This window comes from Cavia porcellus, unplaced genomic scaffold, assembly GCF_034190915.1.
Source record: "Cavia porcellus strain 051 isolate PalLab524CR breed Dunkin Hartley unplaced genomic scaffold, mCavPor4.1 scaffold_2, whole genome shotgun sequence".
Taxonomy (NCBI): domain Eukaryota; kingdom Metazoa; phylum Chordata; class Mammalia; order Rodentia; family Caviidae; genus Cavia; species Cavia porcellus.
This window is the reverse complement of record NW_026947485.1, coordinates 25,922,018-25,946,052: the sequence shown is the minus strand read 5'-3', so window position 1 is coordinate 25,946,052 and position 24,035 is coordinate 25,922,018. Positions and strand designations below refer to the sequence as shown.

At 37.0% G+C, this 24,035-nt stretch overlaps 1 protein-coding gene across 3 annotated transcripts in view; it reads right to left on the bottom strand.

Annotated features, from left to right (window-relative positions):
- Klhl7 (kelch like family member 7) overlaps positions 1 to 24,035 on the bottom strand; it is a 68,676-nt gene that overhangs the window by 12,007 nt on the left and 32,634 nt on the right. For all 3 annotated transcript variants that reach the window (XM_063239389.1, XM_003467826.5, XM_063239394.1), the window contains 3 exons: positions 22,354 to 22,529; positions 19,774 to 19,948; positions 11,250 to 11,392 (listed from right to left, as the gene is read on the bottom strand). In XM_063239389.1, coding sequence (XP_063095459.1) covers positions 11,250 to 11,392; positions 19,774 to 19,948; positions 22,354 to 22,529 — 494 coding nt within the window. The remainder of the gene's footprint in view (positions 1 to 11,249; positions 11,393 to 19,773; positions 19,949 to 22,353; positions 22,530 to 24,035) is intronic.

The following is a 24,035-nucleotide window of genomic DNA, read 5'->3' as shown; positions in this document are numbered from 1 at the left end:
GTAAGCTCCTGACTTACAAACATTCGAGCTGTGAACCCTTCCAGGTATACTGTGTAAGACTCACTCTGTTGGATTACTACTAAGAAATTTGATTTAGGAATATTTTTCCTGAATAAAACTCATTTGTAAGTTGGGGACTTAATGCAATTCACCTTCTAGGCAGATAAGTGAAATGTTCTTTGCAAGCATTTCTACCAAGAATGCAAAATGTATTTCCTGTCAGCTGAAGTGTAATGCTTTATATTTAGCATTATTTAAGCACACTTGTGTGGGAGAGTAAACATGGTGGAGTAAAGGCTGCCAGCAAACATCTCCCCAGCACCTGGAATGGAGACACCTGGGACACACCTTTGGGAAGTAAAAAAGAAAACAAAGAAACAGAACTCTGGGAATCAAGAAGAACTGCCAGGAAAACTGGAAACCACAGAGAAACTGGAGAAACTGAAGGCAATGCAGAGGAAAGGAAGCAGCCTAGAACGCTAACCCTGGCTCCCATGGAACGGGAGTCCTCTCCACTAACAAAGGCATGCTCAGGGCCAGTCAGCAGCCCCAGGGAAAAACAGCAGCCTGGCCTGGCAGTGCTGGCCCCAAGAAAAATGCACAATACTGTAAGCTGCAAGTATAGAATGGAATTTTTGTTCCTCAAGTTACTCCTGCCTGCAGGCTAGAATTGGAGAAGAAACTCCCTGCAGCTTCTGCCATTCTTGGGCTGATATAATCAGGGGTCAGTTGGGGAAGGGATTTATTGTTTAAGATTGAGTTACTATGGGAATCATAAGTCATAGAACAACTATACTTTAGGGTTTCTGGGGTCACTCTATAAGTAACTGGGTGGGAGATGGCTATTAAAGACAGTCAGAGATCCCCTGAGCAGTTTAAGCAGCAGGTAGCCCCATCCTCTGATGAGAAGCCAGGCTGTTTATGTAGTTGCAGACGGCGCTGGGTTTGAAGGTGTTGACATAAAGTCCAGTGGATAATTTGGCTTTTGCTGCCTACCTCCAACAGAGTACAGTGATCTGCTTGCTTTTCCCATTTGCCAACTAATCAGATCATACGCCAACATATGCCTTGTACTGGACAGTGACTAAATCCTGCTGAGATGTGTGTATGGACAGAGAGGAGTAACGGGAGGTCACCTCAGGAGTCCACAGGCCGTAAAGCTAGTCAGAGACAGCAGTGAGCAGGAGCACACAGGAGGACACAAACTAAGAGCCCCAGGGGTGAATACAGCCCTGAATCAGACACCACATCAATGACTGGCAACTCCAAGAAAGGTGAAAAGCAGGACTCAGAATTCATTCAGCAAAAAGTGCGTATTATAGTGAAATGGGCCCTGGTGGCTAATCACTATGCCCTAACCGTCTCCAAGACTGCCATACCACATGTCGTGGAAAAAAATCCCTCACCCACACAAAAGCATGAGTATTTTGGACTCATTTCTCTTTTGTTTTCTGACTTTCCCCTCCTACTTTTGCCCTTTGTTTTTTTCCTTTTTGTTTTGTTATTACTTTTATCTAATTAACTTTTTTTTCTTTTTTTTTTTTTTTTGTCTTTTTCATTTTTATCGGTACCGGGGATCGAACTCACGACCGCCTGCTTGCAAGGCAGGTGCTTATGCCACTGAGCTAAATCCCCAGCCCCTATCTAATTAACTTTTATTCTTAAATAGGATTTTAATTTTACCTTTCTCTCATCTTGCTTTTGTCAAACTTTACTGCTTTCACTTCTGTTTCTTACTTTATTCAAAATTGTTATTATACTTACTGAGTTTCATTTTTAGCTATTGAGTTTATGCTATTATTGCTGAACTCTATTGTTAATAGTGGTATGATTCTTGCATTTAGAAGATATTTACTGTATGCCAGTATTTTTCCTGTCTGTATTATCTCTTCTATTGTTAAGGATGGTATAGCAGTAGCTATTACTGGTTCCTATGATTTGTGTTTCTGTTATTGCTGATTTCATTTTTATTATTAAAGGTGGCATAGCTGTTTCTTTTAATTGAGTTTTATCATATGCCATTATCTGGTTTATGTTTGTGCCACCAACACTACTGGGGTTTGTTTTCTTCTCTCAGATTGGTGTTGGGGATCAAGCCCTCAGAGAAGACTGAAGTATGCTGAATTGGATGAAGAGGGACATAAACGGTAATCTAAAACATAAACTCAACAACACATGATAGGGAGATAGAATCAAAATAAAGACACCTCCACACTAGTGAGTTTCCCTACACTGATCTTTAACTAGCAACACAAAACAATACAAACATGAGAAATCGAGGCAACAGAATTGCCTCTAAAACCCTCGAGTCCCCAATAGCTTATCTCATGGACCCTGCAGCAGAGGAATCTGTAAGCAAAGAACTCAAAGCCAAACAGTCAAAATGTCTGAAGTGATAAAAGTACAAACGGGCCAGGGATATAGTTCAGCAGCCTACGTGCCTGCTTGGCAAGGCCAAGGTCCTGAGTTCAATTTCTGGTACCAAAAACAAACACAAAAACAAAAAAAGAGGAGGAGGAACATATAAGCAAATGCAGACTGTTTAACAAGCTCAGAGAATTTAAACAGATAAAGGATTTTACCAATAAAATGTCTGACAAACTTAAAGAAACAAACAATAATTGAGTAAGCAATATAAAACAATGAATGATCACTTTGTAAAATAATTAGAAATATGAAAAGAAAGCAATCAGAGATAAAGGAAATGAAAAATTCAAAGGAAAGCATGGGTAACAGATTTAATAAATATGAAGACAATGTTAGGAACTGAAGATGGGTGAGTGTCATAGATCATAATTTAATGATACCTAAAAACAAGGTACTAAGCAAGCTAGATCCAACAATTAATCAATGACTCAAAAAAACAACCTCAAAATTATACGAATAAGGGAAAAATTAAAAGATAATTCAAAAAGTATAAAAATTCTGTTCACTGAAATCATAGCAGAAAACTTTCCAAATTTAGGAAGAGAATTCTAATGAGGCATATAGAACCTCAAATAGCCATGGCCAGAAAAGAACATATCCATGACAGATTAAAATCAAAATTTCAAAAATTCAACAAATAAAGAGAAAACTAAAAGCTGTGAGAGAAAAGCAAGCCTATCAGAATTGTAGTAGTTTTTCTTGGCACAAGCCTTAAATGTCAGGAGAACTTAAAGTTTTCTAAGCATTAAAAGGAAATACGGGCAGTGGATATAGCTCAGCAGCACAAGTACTTGCTGGGCAAGTGCAAGGTTGGGAGTTTGATCCCTAAGTATCAAAAGGAAAAAAAAAAAAAGAAAGAAAATAACTGTCAACTCAGATTTTAATATCATGCAAAATTAATAGTCAAAGTTGATTAAGAAGTGATTACTCTCCACAATAAAGAACTTCTGAAGAAATACATGACCACTAAACCAGCACTGCAGAAAATATGTAAGGGAATCCTAGGTAGAGGTAGGGTGGCCATCAGTACTAAAGAGTCCAAAGGAAAGAATAAATCTAACTGGGAGAGTCACTAAAAGCGAAAAAAGGAATCAACACTTGAAACACAATACAATGGTAGAATCCAATATATCTCATAGTAGTAACTCTCAGTATTCTTCAAGCCAAAGACACATACTGGCAGATTGGATAAAAAACAAAAATGTAACCATGTACTGCCTATAGAGACACACTAGATCCAAAGAGAAGTGCATAGGCTGAATATGAAAGGATGAAGAACATTATTCCATTTAACTAGAGCCCCCAAACAAGCAGGAATAGCTTTCTTATTTTCAGGTCCAGCAGATTTCCAGCCAAAACTGACCAGAAGAGACAAAGACAAGGCCAGGCATATAGTTCAGGGGCACAAGTACCCGCTGGGCAAGCACAAGTCCTGAGTTTGATTCCCAGTACCAAAAAAAAAAAAAAAAAAAAGATAAGCCATACTGGTAAAGGGAACAATTCAACAGAAAGAGATAAGAATTCTAAGTATGCACTGAATGTTGGTGCACTCAACTTCATAAAACGTAGGATTTAAAAGGATACATATACACCAATACAATCACAGTAGGAGATTTCAGCACTCTACTTTTAGGCCAACAAGGCAAAAAATTAAGGAAATAGAGTTAAACGGAATTGCCTTCTGTGCAAGGATAACATGCAAATTTGTGAACTTAACAGATATCTACACAGTATTTCCCCAAACAACAGAATACACATTTTTCTAAGCGGTGTATGGTTTTTTTTTTTTTTTCCTAAAATAGACTATACCTTATCCCATAAAGCATGCTTAAATACAAAGAACGAGATAATCTCCTGAATATTACTTAGTAGGAGTGAAATGAATCTTGAAATCAGCAATGAAAGAAATCACAGAAATTACACAAACACAAGGAGATTGAACAGTACATTATGAAAAATCTATAGATCATAGAAGAAATCAAGGAAAAATAAAAGTTGCTAGAATCAAATGACAGTGGAAGTATGCCATGCCAAAACCTATAGGACACAATTAAAACAGTTCTAAAAGGAGTGAATAAATTAGGGACCAGGGAGTTAGCTCAGCGGCATAAGCGCCTGCCTTGCAAGCAGGCAGTCGTGAGTTCGGTCCCTGGTACCAATAAAAATGAAAAAGACAAAAAGACAAAAAAAGAAGTGAATAAATGCATTAAAAGAATTTAGCAATTCAAATAAATAACCTGGCGATACACTCTACGGTCCCAGCAAAACAAGAGTAGTCCAAAGAAAAGCAATTATGAAGACTAGAATGGAATTAATGAGATTGAGTTTAAAAAAATACAAAAAATAATTGTAGAGTTAAAAACATAAAAGATAACAAATCAAAGAGTCAGTTCTTTGAAAGAATAGGAAGGAGATCTGAAGATGCAGGTGAGGAAGATGGAAGGGGCAGGGGAAGTAAAAAAGGGCCAAGATCAGATACGCCATCCCCAGGATGCATTCTTTACTATGAATTGCAAACATACTAATACAAATGTTTAAGAAAAAAATACAGCTGTGTTTGAACATACCTGGCTGTGGCTGTAGTATGCATGAAGAGAGAGTTTATCTTTGTGAGTCTTTCTGTAAGTATGTGTACTGCTAGACCTTTTGGGAAGTCTACTTAATTCCCCCAATCTACCTGTCACCCTAAATAGAGGACTAAGAAGGAGATTTGATGTTTATACTTTTTGATTGTTAGTTACATGACTTAGTAGATAGTATGGGTAGTTGAGGTAACAAGGAAATTAGGGGAAAAATCAGTATGAAGTTAGGCTTGTCAGTTAAGTGAGTATAAAGGCTGGGGCTTACCCTACCGAAGGAACCAGTTCTAATCTGAAGTCTGCAGATCAGGGTTATTTTCCATTCTCTGCATTTCTAGGTACAGAATAAGCTAGAGTAACATGAAGTTTGTATAGCAACAAGAGGGACAGATAGTACGAGTCACTCTTGGGGAGATGTATAGGGGCAGGGAGCATAAAATTGTTATCCCCAAAATAGAAGTTAGATCAGTTAAGTTTCATCAAGCATTTCACATAAGTTTCTATGCTTAGGTGCTGAGAAGATACGAAAATAGGAAAACTAGAAAGCCTAGAAAAGATCTGAGTAGAAGGGTCTTTTTAAGTGTCACTATATCACCCATATACGTACACACACATATACATGCAGATACTGATGAATCAAGAATTAAGTGGACTGAGAGTCTTGTCTTCCTTTTCTGGAAGTTTAAGACTTCTTTCCTTTTGATAGGTTTCCCCTATTTTACCAGAAGCCATCCATAATCTCAATTACAGTTTATGAAAACTCTAGTATACACAGAAGGACAGTAAATTAAAGAGAAGGATACTGTCAAGTTAAATTCTTGCAAGATGGACACTAACGTACCCAGAGAAGACTGAAAAACTTCAAGAATTAAGAGTCACCAGACGCCAGAGACTGTTTTGAATATCTGTATGAGGTACAGTTAGAAGCTGGCTCCAAAAACTCACCCAGAAAGTCAATTATTGCCATCTGAAAGAGAGAAGTTTATGTGTCTCTTATGGCTCTCCAACAAAAATAAGTACCTATTCACTCATATGATGTTCCTTTTGTTTTTGGTGTTAAGTGTATCATTTGGTATTACCCCAAAAAAGTTCTTTTTTTTTTAGGAAGGGAAGAACTCCATTTAATCTTTAATATTATTTCCAATATTTTTGAAGTTCCTATAATACATAAAAGGTTCAAAACATCAGTATGTTTTTCCCTTAAATATTATCAGTGCTTTTTTCACTGATTGTAAAGAGCATTTTAGAACCACTATATAACAATGATATTCATACCAGTCTCATCTTAAAAAAATACATAGAATACTACATTCCCTTAAGGTTACACTTTTATGGACACGAATTTTCCCTCCTTGGTACAATGGATTAAGGTCTTTGCATTGAGCTACATCCTCAGCCCTTTTTCATTGTTTATATTTTATTTTTAGACCAGGTCTGGCTAAGTCACTAAGATGCCTAGGCTGGACTTGAATTTTTTTTTGAGACAGGTTCTTTCTTACAGTTTAGGCCGGGCTTGAATTCACTATGTACCCCAGGCTAACTTCAAACTTGAAGTGATCCTCCTGCCTCAGCCTCCCAGAGTGCTAGGTTTGCAGGTCTGCAACATCATGCTAGGCTAGCATGATCTTTTTTTTTTGTCTATTTTGAGACAAGGTCTCACTCTGTAGTTTAGGCTGGCCTTGAGCTCACTATGTAGCCCAGATTGGTGTCTAATTAGCAGCCATCCTCCTGCATTAGCCTCTGAGTGCTGGGATTACAGGTGTGCACCACCACTATCGACTAGGCATGATCTTTTTTTTTTTTTAATAATACCAGGGATCAAACTCTTGACCTCACGCTTGCCAGGCAGGTGCTTAAGCCACTGAGCTAAATCTCCAGTCTCAGGCATGATCTTTTAAAATCATAACTTTAAAAATACAACTGCTGATTTCTATCCTGATCTTACAGTAGGGCTGTCACCTCTTTAGTAAGGACCTGTTTAAGAGCAAAGATGGCTATAATACTGTGAGACAGAGCATTAAATGTTTCCAACAAGAAAGTGTGTCCTGAGTTGAAAATCATTTCTAATTCTTTGAAAATTTTAGGATCCAATTATACTTACAGTTCTATAACCCCAAAAGATAAAATTTCCTGTGAAATGCTGTACAATGCTCTATGGGATCATATATCCTCAGGAACTTAAGTACTAGTAAGGAGCCCTGACCTCAGTAATGAATCTATTTCACAGTTCTGGGTAAGAAAATGCACTGGGGAAAACACGATCCTGATGGTTCCAGGAAAGATGGCACCATGTGTTTTTTTGTTTTGGTAATTTACAGACTGATCCCCATCCTGCTGGTTTCACTCCTTGTTCATTTTTGCCAGCGAATACGCAGAGTCTCTTTTTCTTTAGGGCACAGTCTCCCCTTGTCTTCACCATAAGAAAGTAGCAACTCAAGATTCTTATGAAGTTCTAAGCCCTCAGCCCATCATTTCACTAGCCAGAGTCCAAATAAAAACTGGTCAGTTAAGTCAACTTTTATTTAAACAAAAATATCATATGATATTACCACGCTACAAAGAAACCAATACTAACAGAGATAGCCAGACTGAATACAGATAGTTCTTCCAAGTAATCACTAAGCACTAAATGCAAGTACAAGATGGGAAAAAGTAGAAGTGGTAGGCCTTACAAAAGACAACAAGAAAAACAGCACTTCAAACCAATATAGTAATCCAAGTCTACTTTTTCTATCAATATTCAGAAAAAAGATTTTTTTGCTATCATTTTTAGTTATCAACAAATACAAATTAGTACCTTATAAGGACAGAGTCTTTATTCTGGATAGCTCAGTAAAGTTCTACTAATTAAACCTTTCTCTTTGAAGGAGATTAATTCACTGAAAGTGATTACCACTTTTGACTAGTAAAGGATCTACACAAATGGGTCCAACTTAAGGAGAATAAAATACATCTGAATATTTCTGAACATACTAAGTTCAAAAGTTTTAAAGTAAATTAACTCATATACAGTACTTACTAAACAGTCTACCTGAGTAATAATGCTCACTTGAAGTAACATTAGATAAATAATAATTTATGATTAAATTAGTTTCCCTATTTTAATACAGGATTGAGGGAACTGGGGATTGAATCTAGGGTCTTTATACTGAATTATGTTCCCAGTCTTTATTTCACTTTTAATTTTCAAGCAGGATCTCACTAAATTGCTAAACTGTCCAGAATGGGCTTCAACTTGTAATCCGCCAGCTTCTCAATGTTGAGATTACAGGTTTGTGCCAAGGACTAACCTTTACTGAAATGTTATATACAAATACTACTAAATGGCAGAAGTTTTTCGAGATAAATTTTTATAGGAGAAAGGAGCTGGCATGCCTCTGATAAAAAACATTTAATAAATACTGTAACAAGATTCTAACAGTGTTAGCTTTGGGGAATGCATTTAATAGAATGTGTATATTTTTATCAGTTGTTAATTCTTCAATTATTTTAATTTCTCCACTGTTAAGTCCAAAAATTTGTGGTTGATTGTACAAAGGAGCAGTTAATAATAGGTCATGTGTAAGAGCAAAGTAAGACATCAAATAAGAATCTGAAGTTACAGTCTCATTTCCACGGTTGTGCATATCTTCTCAACTGTTCAATAAAAAAAGAAAACCAGGGAAAGTATTAGAACTATAGACTACAACAAAGTGCTGTCTTCCTTCATTTGCCTTACTCTACAAATAATATTCCCTGCCTCCTACCTAAAATAAAAATTCTTGTGGTCCATCCGTGCACAGAAAGCCATCTACTTTACTTTAAAATAAGACATCTTCTACCAAAGTTTGGTTTCACTGCTTTTTCACTGCCAAAAATCAATGCCACAGTTAGGCTATTATAGACAACCAAAAGCTGTGGTTTGCAGAATTGTAATTTAAGCTATTATAATTTCAGTTTTTGTTGGAGAAAAAATGTTTATAATTTTTCTGTTCTTGACTTGCAATGATTCTGAAAAACTCAGTCACTTACATTTCAACAAGCTTACTGCTAGTTGGTGTGAAACAGGTATGTAGATGTGTCAACCTTTTAAGCACATTAGTTCGTGTTTCTCTGTTACTGTCTACAATCTGAAGACCATTAGAGGGAACTTCTTGACAGCTGGCAGAGAAAATGTCATGGTCTGATCTCAAGGATCTATTGAATCTCAAGCTTCACACTATAAGCTGCTGAGACCCTGACCAGCTCAGCTTCCCAAAGATAAGAGACAGGGTGGTCTCTCGTTGATGTTCATAATGCTGATTAGTTCTGCAGACCAGAACATGGGAAAGATCCTGTCTGTTTAGTAGAGACAGAAAAGAAACTAGTCCAGGGTACAGTGTCGAGCATTTGTTTATGGGTGTAGAGGTTGGCAAACTATGACCTGAAGGCCAAACCCAGCTGATCATTTGTTTTCACAAATGGTAACTGGAATGCAGTCATACCTATTTATTTGTGTACCGTTTGTGGCTGCTTTCTTTCTATGGCACCAGAACTGAGTAGTTGCAGCCTAAAATACCCAAATCGGTGAATCACAACTTTTACCTAGTAGCCCTTCACCGGATTTACAGTCTTCTCCTTCAATCAGAACTATGCCTTGATGGAGGTAAACCCTGTATCTCAGTCAACAAATTTGAGAGACCTGAGCTTGCTCCATTTTTATGCAAGACTAGTCAATAATGAACTGCTAATGTGTTACAGCATTTCTAGGAATCTTCCTAAAGGACAATACAGAAGGAAAGTATTTTGTTTTGGCAGATTTATAAGCAGTTTGTTTTTTTGGTCTATTCTACTTTTAAGGAAAAAAAGCCTCAAGTCAGTTTTTGTCAATTTGGGGGCATTACTAATGGTTTACTCAGATGAGTACAGACTGGAAATAGCTAAGAATGCTGACAAGGAGACCTGAGAAAGGGCAGTATAAGTGGGCCTCATGAAATACATTTGTGTCCTACATGAATTTTTATCAGTGTCAAGTACAGAAAAATCTTGAATATAAGAACTATATCTGAGTCCTCCCTCTCCAGTCAATCCAATGCTTGTTCAACAGCCTTATTAGGAAGAATACTGATCACTAGTAGCACTAACAAAAGCTAAGTCAGTAGCTATAGAAATTAACAGAGTATACTGGCTAGAACAGATGTTGACAGCAATACTCACTAATCCTGAATCCTTGATTTATCACACATTGAGGGAACTAGTTAGTTATCTACCAACAGGCTAACTACATTTGGATGCTTCTGTTGTTGGAAAGACAATGCTTTGCCTTCACTGGAATTGATAATATGGATTCAGATACGTCTTTTGTCTCTGTACCCCTGACCTCACCATGTATCTTTTTATAAATGCCTTGTATATCACCACTATATTACTATATAAAATACCTCCAACAATGCATATCTCATAGAAAGATGCAAGTATTCTTAGGTCAATAACATACCTTAACCTTATCAAATATCTACTATCAATAAAAAGTGGGCTTACAAAATGATGAAAGAGACCACTGTATGCTTGGCTTCAGCGTGAGTTATGGCTACCATCTTGCAAATCTTGTATGTTAATTTTTAGGATTGTGATTATTTACTCTGCCCCAGCAATACATGTAGTATCAAAAAATACAGTTATCATTTCCTCCAACCAAAATACACAGGGCTAAGAAAAAAAGCAGAAATGTGAGTGGGTTCTTTTAAGGCTATAAGTAGTGATCTTTTAAAAAAAAAAAATTGTGTTCCTAAATCTATGGGTTCAGTCTCTACTGTCCCAACTGGCATAGTATATATTGCAAAGAACACTAGAAATTGGTGATTGTTTCTACATGGTGGGATTAAAGATAAAATTGTATCTTTTTTATGATTTCTGGTTTTCTTAAATTTTCTAGAATGATTATGTATATTGTATATTAAAATGTAACTACTGAAGATAGAAAACACATCTTGCTTACCAGATTTCACTAAAAATGAAAGCAGAGTTTGACTTGCTATCAGAGACATAATAGAACTAGTTTCCTGCTTTCTTTGTTAGCTGTTCATGGACAGCATTCCAGAGAAATTACAGGAACATTTGAAATTCAAGTCTTAATCCTCATCAGTAAAATAAAGATGGCAACTATGTATCTCATGAAGTATATGAAAGAATAGCATTAACTAACATTTCTAAAGGTTTGAGTTCTTACTCGTTGGGGCAGGTAGTGCTGTGCTCAAAAATATAACAAGAGTAAAAATCACTTACCTTTGGGTTAAAATATCTACAAGACTGTGGCTGGGAACCTCCAAATAGAGCAATGCGATAATCATGCTTCTTTCTTCGAGGCCTTGTGCCATCTACAAGTTCTTCTCGGTCCTCTGGAGACAGTAGATGGTACCTCATTCCACCTACATGAAAATACATAGGAACTCTTCAAGAACCATAGGCACCAATGTAACTTTTTGAAAAAGTAATCCCCAGACAAAACAGTGCATTTATTTCTGTATCTCTGTTTCATAATCTCAAAGTGTTTGAGAAAAGCAAGGGGAAAGACGCAGAAGAAATGTTTAAGTACTTGACTCCTAACCTATTCATTATGTATAACAAGTACCATCTTTTTTTAAAGACTGTCCCACCCACTTATTACACACAGTGAATCACCTGGTTCCTCAAGCAATAGCTACCAAAATTCATCATTAGTGAAATCTAGATCACCTAACCCAATGAGTCCCCCCCAAACTTGCTTTTTTTGAGACAGGGTCTCACTATGTAGTTCAGGCTGGTCTTGAGCTCACTATGTAGTACAGTCTGACCTTGAACTCGTGGTGCTCCTCCTGCCTGAGCCTCCTAAGTGCTGGGATTACAAGTGTATGTTACCACACCTGTTTCTCCCAGCGGTTATTAATCTTAACTGCACATTAGAATCACTTGGGAAACCTCTGCAACTATGCCTGGGCCCTACCACAGAACAATTAAAGCACCCAGTGGTGAGGCCCAGGCATTTGTATAGTATTTTATATTTTTAATCTTTTTAAGACAAGGTTTCAGTATACAGTTCAGGCTGAACTCACTTTGTAGCCCAGGCTAGCCTCAAACTTGCAGCAATCCATCTCCCACAGTCTCTTGAGTGCTGGGATTATATGGATGTGGCACCTTGCCTGGCAAATTTCAATTTTTTTTTCTTTTCTCTTCTTTTTTATGGAGCTGGGGACCAAACCCAGGGCCTTGCACATGCAAGGCAAGAGCTCTACCACTAAGCCACATCCTCAGCCTAGTACAGTACCTTTTTAAAAAAAAAAAAATCTTTTGAGACAGGGTCTCACTATGCAGTTCAGGCTGGCCTTGGGCTCATTTTGTAGCCCACGCTGATCTTGAACTTGCAAGACCCACCTGCCACAGCTCCTGAATACTAGGATTACAGGAGTGTGACCCCATGCCTGACCCAGCACAGTATTTTAAAGAGCTTCTTAAATACTTGCCATTTAAAATGTATTTCAAAGAGCAGCAACTTCAGTTGCTTGAGAGTTTATTAGCAATGTTAGACCGAGATCCTATTCTATACCCATTGAATCAGTAAGTTTGTAAACTTAACTAAATCCCAAAATAAGATGTACCTAAAACTTCGAGAAGCACGGTCTTAGGTGACTTTCAAATGCAATGAGAATTGAGAACGTATCTTTTTTTTGGGAGCACTTTCTTGATTTGGCAAAAAGCCACTTAGTAAAAAAACTGTTTAAGGTATTATTTTAAGCCAGTGTGGGAAAAATGGATTGTCTATCAATGTTACACAACTACCTACTGGAAAAAATTTATCTTGACATCAAATTTTATTTTAAATTTAAAGTCAATACAAATTGGAATAGACAATAAAACACAAAAATGCTAAAAACAGGATAGTTCATGTAAAACAGGCTTACACTGGGAAAGCCTGTAAATGACCCCCCAAAAAGAGCCAAGAAAAAAATATTCAGACAACTATATAAAATTCTAATTTACTTTTTTTTTTTTTTTGGTCTTTTTCGTTTTTATCGGTACCAGGGATTGAACTCACGACTGCCGGCTTGTAAGGCAGGCGCTTACGTCGCTGAGCTAAACCCCCAGCTCCCTAATTTACTTTTTAAAAATTTAAATTATGGCACAGAGCTAGGGATTTGGATCTATGGTACCACCAAAAAAAAAAAAAAAATGAAGGCAGTAACAAATTAGGAAAATACAAATTAAAAGTATAGACATTTTATTAAAATTAAAACCATCAACTAAAAAGAAAATTTTATAAAATACCTGAATACAGTTCACAGAAAAAGAACTATAAAAGAACTTCTAACATATGAAAACATGATTGACTACTCAATTTAAGAAAATCACAAATTAAAACCATACTTTTTTCACTGATCAGATTGGCCAAAATCAAAAACTGTCTTGAATACAGGGTACGAGGGTGTGTGGCACATTCCTGCACTGTTGGTGCGGGTTTGGATAGGTACAACCATTTGGGAGCAACATGAGATTTACCAAAATTACAAATGTACACACCTTGAACCTAGAAATTTCCTCTGCTAGGAGTCTGTCAACCTAATATTCACTGTTAGGAAAGTGGTTAAAACATTATGATACTCTTTAGCTACACGAGAGAATATTACATATGACTGTCATGGAAAAAGTAAGTACTCATAAAATGATCCCCCAGGAAATAGTGTAAAAGAAATAAGCAAAACAAAACTCACAACCAAAATGTAGAATACACAGTATGTAGTATCATTTGCGTTAAACTGCACAATTTTACAGTATTTCATTACTCATTTTATGCCATGTGTATACATAGTCTCAAGAAGGATACAAAGGATAACAGTACCGCCAGCATAAAAGAACAAGGGGGCAGAGAAGAGGGGTATCAGAAAGATTTGCTTTTTGCTACGTACTGATTTACATCTTTTGAATTGTGTATAAACAGTATAATGTACACTATTATTAATTTAAAAATAAAAATTCTTAATACATGCAAGTCACTTTTTGTACATGAGGCTGCATTAGGTCTTGAGGGAGGAGGGGAATAGTATGAAAAAGGTTGTGAAGGAAGGAAAATCATCAATATTCAGCGTTTCCTTTCCTTGCAGAGTTTAAGGGAAAAAAAGCACTTCAGGCATAAGAATAGCTGGAATCTCAGGAGGATCGAAGTTAGGGCTCCATATTCTAGGTTAGGCTGGCAAAGTGTTTTGGTAAAGGGCAGTAAATAAGCTTTTCAGGGCACATTTGGTTTTGGTGAAATATTCTGAATTTAAAATTTTGTTTTTACTTATTTGTTCATTTTGTTTTTGTTTTATAATCCATCACAGACATGAAAAACTTTTACCCATAGCTAGATTTAGCCTATGGATGTTTCTCAGTGTGGCCCCATGGCCAGCAGCACTGGCATCACCTGGAGAGATCTGGAACTCCCCAAGACTTGGACGCTAGCCCACACCTTCGGAATGTGAAACTCTGGGGCTTGACAGCTACCGCACTGAAGGTAGCCTGTGTGGTCGATAAACAAAACACTCCCAACAAGAGACAGGAGTGAAGGGGAGAGATGCAAGGAAACTGTCCCAAGTCACCAGGCCTCTGGGTGAAAGTAGTTGAATAGGGGCAACTGTGCTGACCCCAAAGGAAGCATAAGCTGCATTCCTTTAGTAAAAGGTTTTTGTTTCCCTTTTAGGAGTGGACTAGGGACACACTGGTACCTTACTCAGAGTTCATGTTCCTTAGAATTATTCCTCTGAGAGTTATTCCTTCCAGCATCAAGCATTATGTGTACATTCTGGGCAAGAATTTGGCCTGGCTCATTGTGGAGGCTTTAAATGTGCCTGATTTTGTAACTTCTTTTCTTTTAGATATAAATTATTTTGAGTTCTTTTATTCTATTTTTCTGTTATCTTTTGTTCTGCTTCCTCTCTGAAAAGGAACCTAAGTCTGATGGTAAGAAGGTAACTGAAGAGCTGAAAAAAGAAGGCTCGAGGCTTTTGCCCAGTTACCCAGGCCCAGGCCCCGGGTTGGTCTGTACTTTATCAAAGAGATATAGAACAAGTCATTTTCCTCATTAAAAAGGAAAAAAAAAGCTCCTGTAAATAAAACAGTGTACTTTTTTCTACCCAGGAAAGCTGTAAAGATTAAAAAAATAATGCACAGTATGCAAATGAGGTGAAAATGCAAAGTCTGATATTAGCATGTATGAATCCAAAACATGGACAGTCTAATGTAAAGGCATTTTCTTGGTGCTGACTTCTTTCATTTCCTTGCATTTAGTTCTTCAGAGGTCACAGGAGATCTGATATAAACTCATATATTAAGCAAAAATACCTGACGTACAACCTCTGCAAGGTTAAAAGGGTGAATAGCCACCTGTGCACTGCTTAACATTAACTACACCTTGGTTTTTAAGACACCAGGCTTTGGTCTAAGTCGACGTGTGTATTTTTTTCTTTTTTTAAATATCAAGGATGTTTACTCACATTGTCTTTTTCCCCCCAGCAACCTTAACAAGGTTCAAACACTCTTAGTCTTTAAAACATTTTTTCATTTTAACAAAAATATGTCATGTACTGTTTTGCAACTTACGAAAATCTTCCATATTGTTGAATATTGTAAAATGTCTTACTTAACTATAGAATTATTTCATTATAAGGATATATCAATATTTTTCTAATTTGGCAACATTCGGTTAGCTTGCCTATTTTTTGTGTAAAAAGAGAAACTATTAAGTAGGGGCTGTGAGAGGAGTCTAATGGATTAGACTTTCAAATCAAGGGATAAATAACCTAATAACCTCAAGTTTATTACTGTTCTTGAGGATATTTTAGGCAGGAATGAGCCTGCTCATTACTCTTTTATATATTATGTATATTTGTATATTGTATATGTTGTATTTTCTTAACTTTGTACTAGAATCCTATTATACTATAATGAGAAGGCAAAATAAAGAGTTCAATGCACATTCCAACTTCTTCCGAGAGCTTTTCTTACTTATTGTATGTACACTGAAATCTATCATGCTGCCCCATTTATGGATGACTGAACAATGAATGGAAATTCAGGAGACTGTGAGAATTAGCATAAGTATATTTAACTTAGTGCATCATACTCATTATACTAGAAAATTACTTATTTCATGCCTGTTTAAGAACAATCTCAGCTTACACTTCTAAGAATACAGATCAGACTTTCAGAAAATACCTTCTTGGTATGAAACAACTATAAATGTTGAAAAGAATAAGACAAGCATCCTTTTGAGGACACGGTTAAGATGCCAAGAGATTACAGGCCAAAAACGAGGAGGAAACCAAACATCAGAATGTAAGTAAGCATTAAGAGATCCTGGAGCCCTCCTGAAGGCTGTAAGTAATCCTAGAAATCTAGATATTATTTTTTCTGTCCTGTGAAGGCACAAAAAGATCTTGGATCTGCTCAAGATAAGGAGTTGGAAATGGGATCTCTGCCTAAAGCTGGGCTGCTTGGGTTGGTAGTTACACTTTTAGTGAAAGATGAGCTAAGAGAAAAATATCTGCTTTATGGTGAAGAAAAAAACAGTAACTTGGCTGTTCAACCTTAGCTCCAGATGGAGGTAGAATTTATGATGAGAGCCTTGCCTTCATGCAAGTTTGAGGTTTGCACTTATCCTACCTGCAAGTCTAGAAAACCATAGACAAGAAAAATTCGAAGTAGTCCTCAATTGTTTTACCCTGGGGTATTTGGCAAGAACAAATGCTATTCTGCTTTCAAATAGAGATGTGTAGAAATATAGTCCAAGCCTCCGAATATTCCTGGTGATTGAGATCAATCAAATTCGAGTATATGATTCAAAATTAAAAAACATACAAGGAATTAAGCCATTGGGAATAAATCAATAGAACCCACAAAAAGCTATGTTCTTTAGAGACTTCAAATACTGATTCGTCAATACAGAACATAAAATACCTATGTTTAAAGTGTTTAAAGAAATGAAAGAGCCTGGGTTGCTGTTCGGCAGCAGGGTGCTTGTCTAGTTTGTGAAATACTCTGTATTAGATCCTCAGAACCACAAAAACAGAAACAATAATCAATGAAAGCACTGAGAACATGAGTAGGAAAATAAAAACACCAAGAATAATGAGGCTAAAAGATAAAAGGAAAAAGACAATCACAATACCAACAACAAAAGTATTTAAAATAAATTTAAGAATGCAGAAAATGTAAGAAATTACAAATCCTTCAGATATACAATTTAAATAAACTACAATAATAAAGAATGGTACTAGATTAAAGAGAAACTGTTCGCATGTATGTGTATATATAGACAGATGGGTAAGTGGAGATAGATACATAGATATGTGGATATTTATCACATTTTACCTCAATGGGAAAATGTAATTTATTCAATAATGGCAATGGACCATCCTACCCAACATTTAGAAAAGAAAAATTATTTCACATCAAATAAATTTCAGTAAGGTATAAGGCTTATGGTGGGGAAAAAAGAAGAAACTCATAAATGTGTAAGAAGAAAATTTAGGTAATTAGCACACACACAAAAAATCTTGGGCATAGGACAGATCTATCCAACCACATCACTAAAACCAGACACCATAAAGGAAAAAGACCAGTTCAGACTTGATATAAAAACATGAGACTGGACTTGCCATTTTAACACCTTCTTAAAATTCCTTATCTTAAAAGCTATTCTAAATACCAAGGACAGAAGAAACACAAACTACTCTTGAAAACACTAAGAAGCTGTTACCCCAAAATACAATGCTGACAGCTAGTAAATAGAGAATACCTAAATGGTTGTATAAGGTGACACCATTAAAAAGAAACCTGGAAAAAATCATAAAGATAACATTTCTCCAGAAGAGGGTGGGTGGAGATGAAAACAATACAATACTGAGATTCTGCATAATCAACAGCTGAACTGCTGGGTCTCCTTCCTTGCCACTGAGTACCCTCCACATCTCACCCTGTGAGGGGAAAGAAGGAATAGCCTTTACATCACACGTTCCAGACTCAGGGAACAACAAGGAGAGTGAAACTGAAAACGGGTTAAGTGAAAAAAAAAAAAAAAAGGCAAAACAAAATGAAAAAATCTAATCCAGCTCCCAAAACCTGCACCCAGTTTATAATTCTTGAAGAAAATATCTATAGATAGATGTACTGGGGTTCCCAGTTAAAAGGCAGTTAAGATCAAGAACTGAGATGCCTGCTCTGTCAGTTCTGTAGTAACTTTACTCTTGCATGCCTAACAGATAAAACCAAACATGTAAGAAAAACTTCAAACAATAAAATTAGGAGAAGAAATTTGAAGGTAACACAGAAAACATAAGAAAACTTCAAAGGCAATATAAAGATTACTTTAATGCTAAGATATTACAGTCATTAATGAGAAATTAGAGAATAAGTATTACTGGCTTGGTGATGTAAGCCAATAATCCCAGCACTTTGGAGGCTGAAGTAGGAAGATAGTGAGTTCAAGGCCAGCTTGGGGTAGACTGAGATCTTTCTAAAAATAAAAAAGCCCTCCTAGAGCCCCAAAAAAGTGGGATAGTGATGCATCTCAGTGGCAGAGCGCTTGTCTAGCATTGTCTAGCATACAATAGGTCGTAGGTTCAGTCCCAGGTATAGCAAAATAAAGAGCTATGAAGAAATTAGAGAATAAGTAGAAACACAAAGAAATTTAAAACAGCTGAAATAAAAAGGTTAAAAAGAAAATCAAGGCTATCTCTAATAGGACTATGAAACAAAGATGGAAACAGAACACACACACACACACACACACACAAAATTAATGATTAAAGAATTGCAGTATCAGTAATAAAGAACTAAGAAATATGTGGCTGAGAATGCTCTAACACGACAAAAAACGCATTTATTACAAACTTTCTTAAGTAAATATGGGATTAAAGAAAAAACATTAATTACAAAAAATAAAAAAAGATAAAAAGATCAGATTGATGCTAGACTGCTCATAAGCACTACTAGAAGCCTGAAGATTATGAAGCAATGCATGGAAATGCTAAATGAAAGTGATTTTCAACATAATTTTACATCAGGTTTAACTCTTTTTCAATGTTTTACAATGAAATAAACTTATAATAGTCTCCAAATGTTTGCCAATCATATACTTTTTATCAGGAAACTTTTAGAAGACATATTCCATCAAATAGAATTATCAAAAGGAAAAAACTTGGGATTCAGGAGTGAAACGATTTCTAGGATATGTGAAGGGAAACTGTGGGACAAGAACTGAGCCTCACGCCTAGAGAATAAACAGTCCGTATTGGAATAAGCAGAGGAAAGGCTCTAACCTGGATGTTTCCAGGAAATAAAAGCAAGCTGCTTAACTGCCCAGACAATTTACTAAGTGGCATTTTACAAAGGTGTTGAGGGCTTGAGACTTTGCCTGTTAAGTCAAGAAAATTAAGGCAAATGAAAAAACAGAATAATAATGAGATCCTGGCAAAAAGAGAAAAGCTGTTTAAGAAAGAAAATATGATGACGGTATACTATTTGTTAACTAAAATAAAAAAAGAAACACTAGAACAAAGTGTATGAAAAATATTATATACAAAAGTAGAAAAAGCCTAAGTGATTTTCACCTTGTACCACATAAAATCCTATTAAAAAAAAAAGGGCTAAGACTCCTGCTGGGGACTGAGAAGCCTTAGGGATTAACTATCTGAAGGGGCAAATTCTTCCTGGCTGAGTCTCACCCATTTTAATGGGTTTTAAACCCATGAGAACTGGCTACACGATCAGGTTATATATGCATATTAAGGCAACTTACTTATCACCATCTTAAGGCATTCAGGATTGTCTTGAATAAGTGGTTCAGCTTGTACCGTTTTACTTAAGAAATTCTTTGATATAAGTGGAAACCTGACTTTAGCAAGGATATCAACCATAAATGGCTGGCGATTAGGTTCATCGTATTTCAACCACCTGACTGCAGCATCATAAACCTAAGGGGGAAAAACAGCATAGTAAAGTTCTTAGATGGCAGAAACATTCCAATTACCTATGTTTATTCTCACATTGAAGGGGAAAAAAAAGTCTCATACAGAGACAACCACTTATTCCCATATTTTACCAGATACAGCTTTCAGCCTGAAACAGGCTGCCTATACTTGGAGCAACTTACAAACTGCTCCAGTGGGTCAAGTAGGTGACATGTTTTCAAGAAGTAAGTACTACTGCATAGTATAATGATGGGGAAAATGTTAAATTTAAGAGTTTTAAAACAAAATATAGCTTCTGTTTTGGAAGTACATACACTACTGAAAAAATTCTACTGATTAATGATAGTTTCAATATATGTTTATTTAAAACAGGTTTTCCAAGAAGCCGCCCACTTTAGGAGATATGAAGGTCATTCATGCTTTTACTTCAGCCTTATCTTCCTATATTGTGATGCTGACAGATTTTCTAAAAGCTTTAAGATATAAAATTTGTAAATTTAACAGATTATAGAATCTATGGCTTCCCAAATAATATTCTACAATTCATTTATTTGCACTGAACAAGTCCAAATTCATCAACATAATTTACTTTATAAATCATTAATTTTAACACCCTGAAAACAAATTTATTTCTTGATATACACATATCCACCATACATGTTTGAACTAGCTAAATTTAATTTTGAGGTGCTTAGTAAGGCCTAAATTTTGATTTTTTAATGAGTTAAATTTCTATGGAAAATGGTCTTTTTAAAAGATAGGATTTCATTTTAGAATAGTTTGAGATTTACCGAAAAGTTGCAAAGATAGTGCAAAGAGTTCTCATATATTCTGGATACAGGTTACATCCGTGTAATACAATTTTTAGAACTAATGAACCAATATTGTTAACTAAAGTCCATATTTTTTTGAATTTCTTTCTCACAATTCCATTAAGGATATCTCATTACAATTACTTACTAAATCATCTTTAGGCTTTTCTAGGCTGTGACAGTTTCTCAGACTTACCTTGTTTTTGACGACCTTGACCGTTTTTAGTTCTGGTCAGATGTCTGCTGTTTTACTCATTAGACTAGTGCTATGGTGTTTTTGGGAGGATGACCCTAAGGTGAAGTGCCATTTCAGTGCGAGTGTGCATGCAATCAATACTATCATTGATGATGTTAACCTTGACTTGAGATACTATAGGTAGTGTTTGACAGGCTTCTCCAGTCTAAAGTTAATTTTCTTCTCTTTTATGAGTCAGTTAATTTTGATCACAGAACTGAATTTTAGGATTTGATATAGGGTCTTGTTACATGGCCCATGCTGTTCATGAAATTCCCAGGTTCAAGTGATTGGCTCCACGTCAGTCTCTCGGGTAGCTGGGAATTTTGGCACATGTCACCAAGTATGATGTATAGAACTGAGGTTTTTATTTTGACTTAGATCACCCAGTATAACCTGTCAGTTTGCACTCTGATACTGAGTCAAGATCGGGCAAAAGAACATAGCCTAAGGGATGGGGGGAACCTATGGCATGCCTGCCCCAGGGAGCTGTTGTACCACTGAAAGCTCTAAAAGGTTTGCTATCACTGACTTAGGACAAACCTTTTATTTTTACAACAAAAGCAACTCAAAGCACAGGATTCTCCGGTTAGTATACTATTTTTCTATCGCTGCTATAACAAATTACCACAAACTTGAAGAGTTTATAATACAGAGTGGGATGTGGAGCTCAAAAATAAGAACTGAGTCTATATATCGAAGTGGTTCCTCTACCAGTTCACAAATGCCTGCAGTCAGCTTATACTTGTGGCTATTTGTCTGATAACTATGGAGGTTAGAATATCAAATGAGTTTGCTAAAACCAAAGTGTCAGCAAAGTTGCCTGGAAGTGCTATAGTTGTAGGACAAATGACTTTTCTTTTGCAGCATTTTGCAGCTGTTGAGTTCCTTGATTTGTGGTCTCCCTTTACCTTCAAAGCCAGCAGCAGCTGATTAACTCTCAGGATGCTTCAGTTTTCCACATTTTAGGACTCCGTGATTACACTAGACTCATAGGAATAATCTCCTCATCCCAAGATCCTTACTCACACTCTCAAAGTCCTCCGTACTACATATGCTAACACAGGTTTTGGGAAGTAGGATGTGGACATCTTTTGGGGAGGTATCGTTATGCTTAACATGGCACCCAACAGTTTTATCTCTACAAAGCAGCACATCTCTCAAACAGCTGACCCTTATAAGCACACTTATTTTTTCCTTGAAAATTGCCTTTGAAATAGTACTAACTATAAAGACAATTATAATATCATTATCATTAAATATGATTCTTTTTCTTCCCATGTAGCCAAACAACAGGTATAAGGAATTAATAAAGAAATGTTTACTTAAAAAAAAAAAATGAGAGAGAGAAATTTAGTTACCTGATCCTCTGCTCTCACAGTCAATGTGTCCTGGTTAAGAAGATGTGTTACTCGCTTGACATCAAGTTGTAGAAATTCATCGGTTTTGTAAACTTCAGTAAAATGCTGATGAATAAAGTCATCTGCTGTTGCTTTCAATTCAGGACAATCCAGACACTCTGCAAGCACACTTATACCTAAACACAGAAAAAGAAAAAACACAAAATTGCTTTTAGAAAAACCAAATATACATTAAAGATAAAGCATGACTTCAGAAAATTTGTATTTTGTAAATCTGAGAGTCCTTTTCTGTTCCAACAATTTATCTGTTCTCATGCCAATACTGGACTTAAGTTTGGCTAGTTTTACTACTGTGTAGGACAGGCCTCCTACAGTGTTTTTTAAACTACTCCTGAGTACTGTTTAAGATTTTCTCTTGCAAATAAATTCTGAAATAAGCATTAGCTTTTAAAATTCTGAAGTAATTTTAATTAGGATTGCACAGAACTTTTGGATGACACTGGGAACAGTTGACTTCTGCAATGCAGAGAAGCTCTGTTTAAGAACATGACATGTGAAAGTATAGTGGTGCACGTCTGAAATCCCAGCACTTTGTGAGGCTGAAGCAGGAAGATCACAAGTTTGAAACTAGCCTAGGTGACTTAGTGAGACCTTGTCTAAATCCTTTTCCTAGTTCTTTTACTTCATGTTTGGGAGGAAGTTTTGCTCATAATTGGCTATTTATGTTCCACATCAAGAGTCTGCAAAGCTCTATCCATGGGCCAAAATTTCAGCCTTCAGTATTCCTAGGGTCAGAAGAAAAGGCTTTTTTCAACTATTTTTAAATGGTTATTTGTTGGGAGCCGCAGCCCCGAGCCCGGTCGCCTCACTTGGCGGACGTGAGGCCTGTAGTAAAGAGTAAAGCCTGAGGTAGATTACCCCTCCCATCGAGCACGTTAGTTTCCTGCTTACCGCGTAAGCAACCCGCTCAACAATATAGTCTGCCTGGCAACTGATGATGTTAGCCAATCAGCTTGCCTTGCTTACTTTAACATGATTGGACACTGTATCCGTATATATACTGGTGCCACCCCTGGGGGGGAAGAAGAAGCCCGGAAGTAGAAGCCCAGAAGGAGCCGCGGAGAGCGGACCGGTAGAGGCTTCGGAGCGAAGCCCGGAAGGAGCCGCGGGGAGCGGACCAGAGGAGGCTTCGGCTGGGAGCGATCCCAGGGCAGGCTGTACGGAGAAGAAAAATAAAAGAAAAGGTTGTCCACTGCCAGACTTTGTCGTGTGTCCTTCCTGCCGGCCGGGAGCGGACATCGACATTTGGAGGTCCGCACGGGGACTGATCACCCCCGAGACGTGACAGCGGACAACGCTCCAGTACAGAGCTGCGAGACAGGTGAGTTGGGGATAAGCCTGGGCTCTGGGTGGCGCGCACCTACAGGGCTTTTAGACTCCCCTCAGGCTCACGCGTAAGTGGCGGATTCCTTGGGCCTCACGCGGTGAGTAACATATTAAAAAATGGGAAACATGCTAGGTAGTAACATTAAGAGCGAGGGTGGTTGTGGAGAAAGCTCTCAAGAGCTTACAAAAGTACGCAGGGTATTTGAGCAGGCCCAGTCAGGGAGCTCCCGAGAGGGGCCCGTCAAGGGGAACAAAGATGCTAAGGAGAAGGACGGGGCTCTAGCCTCGGAGTCGTC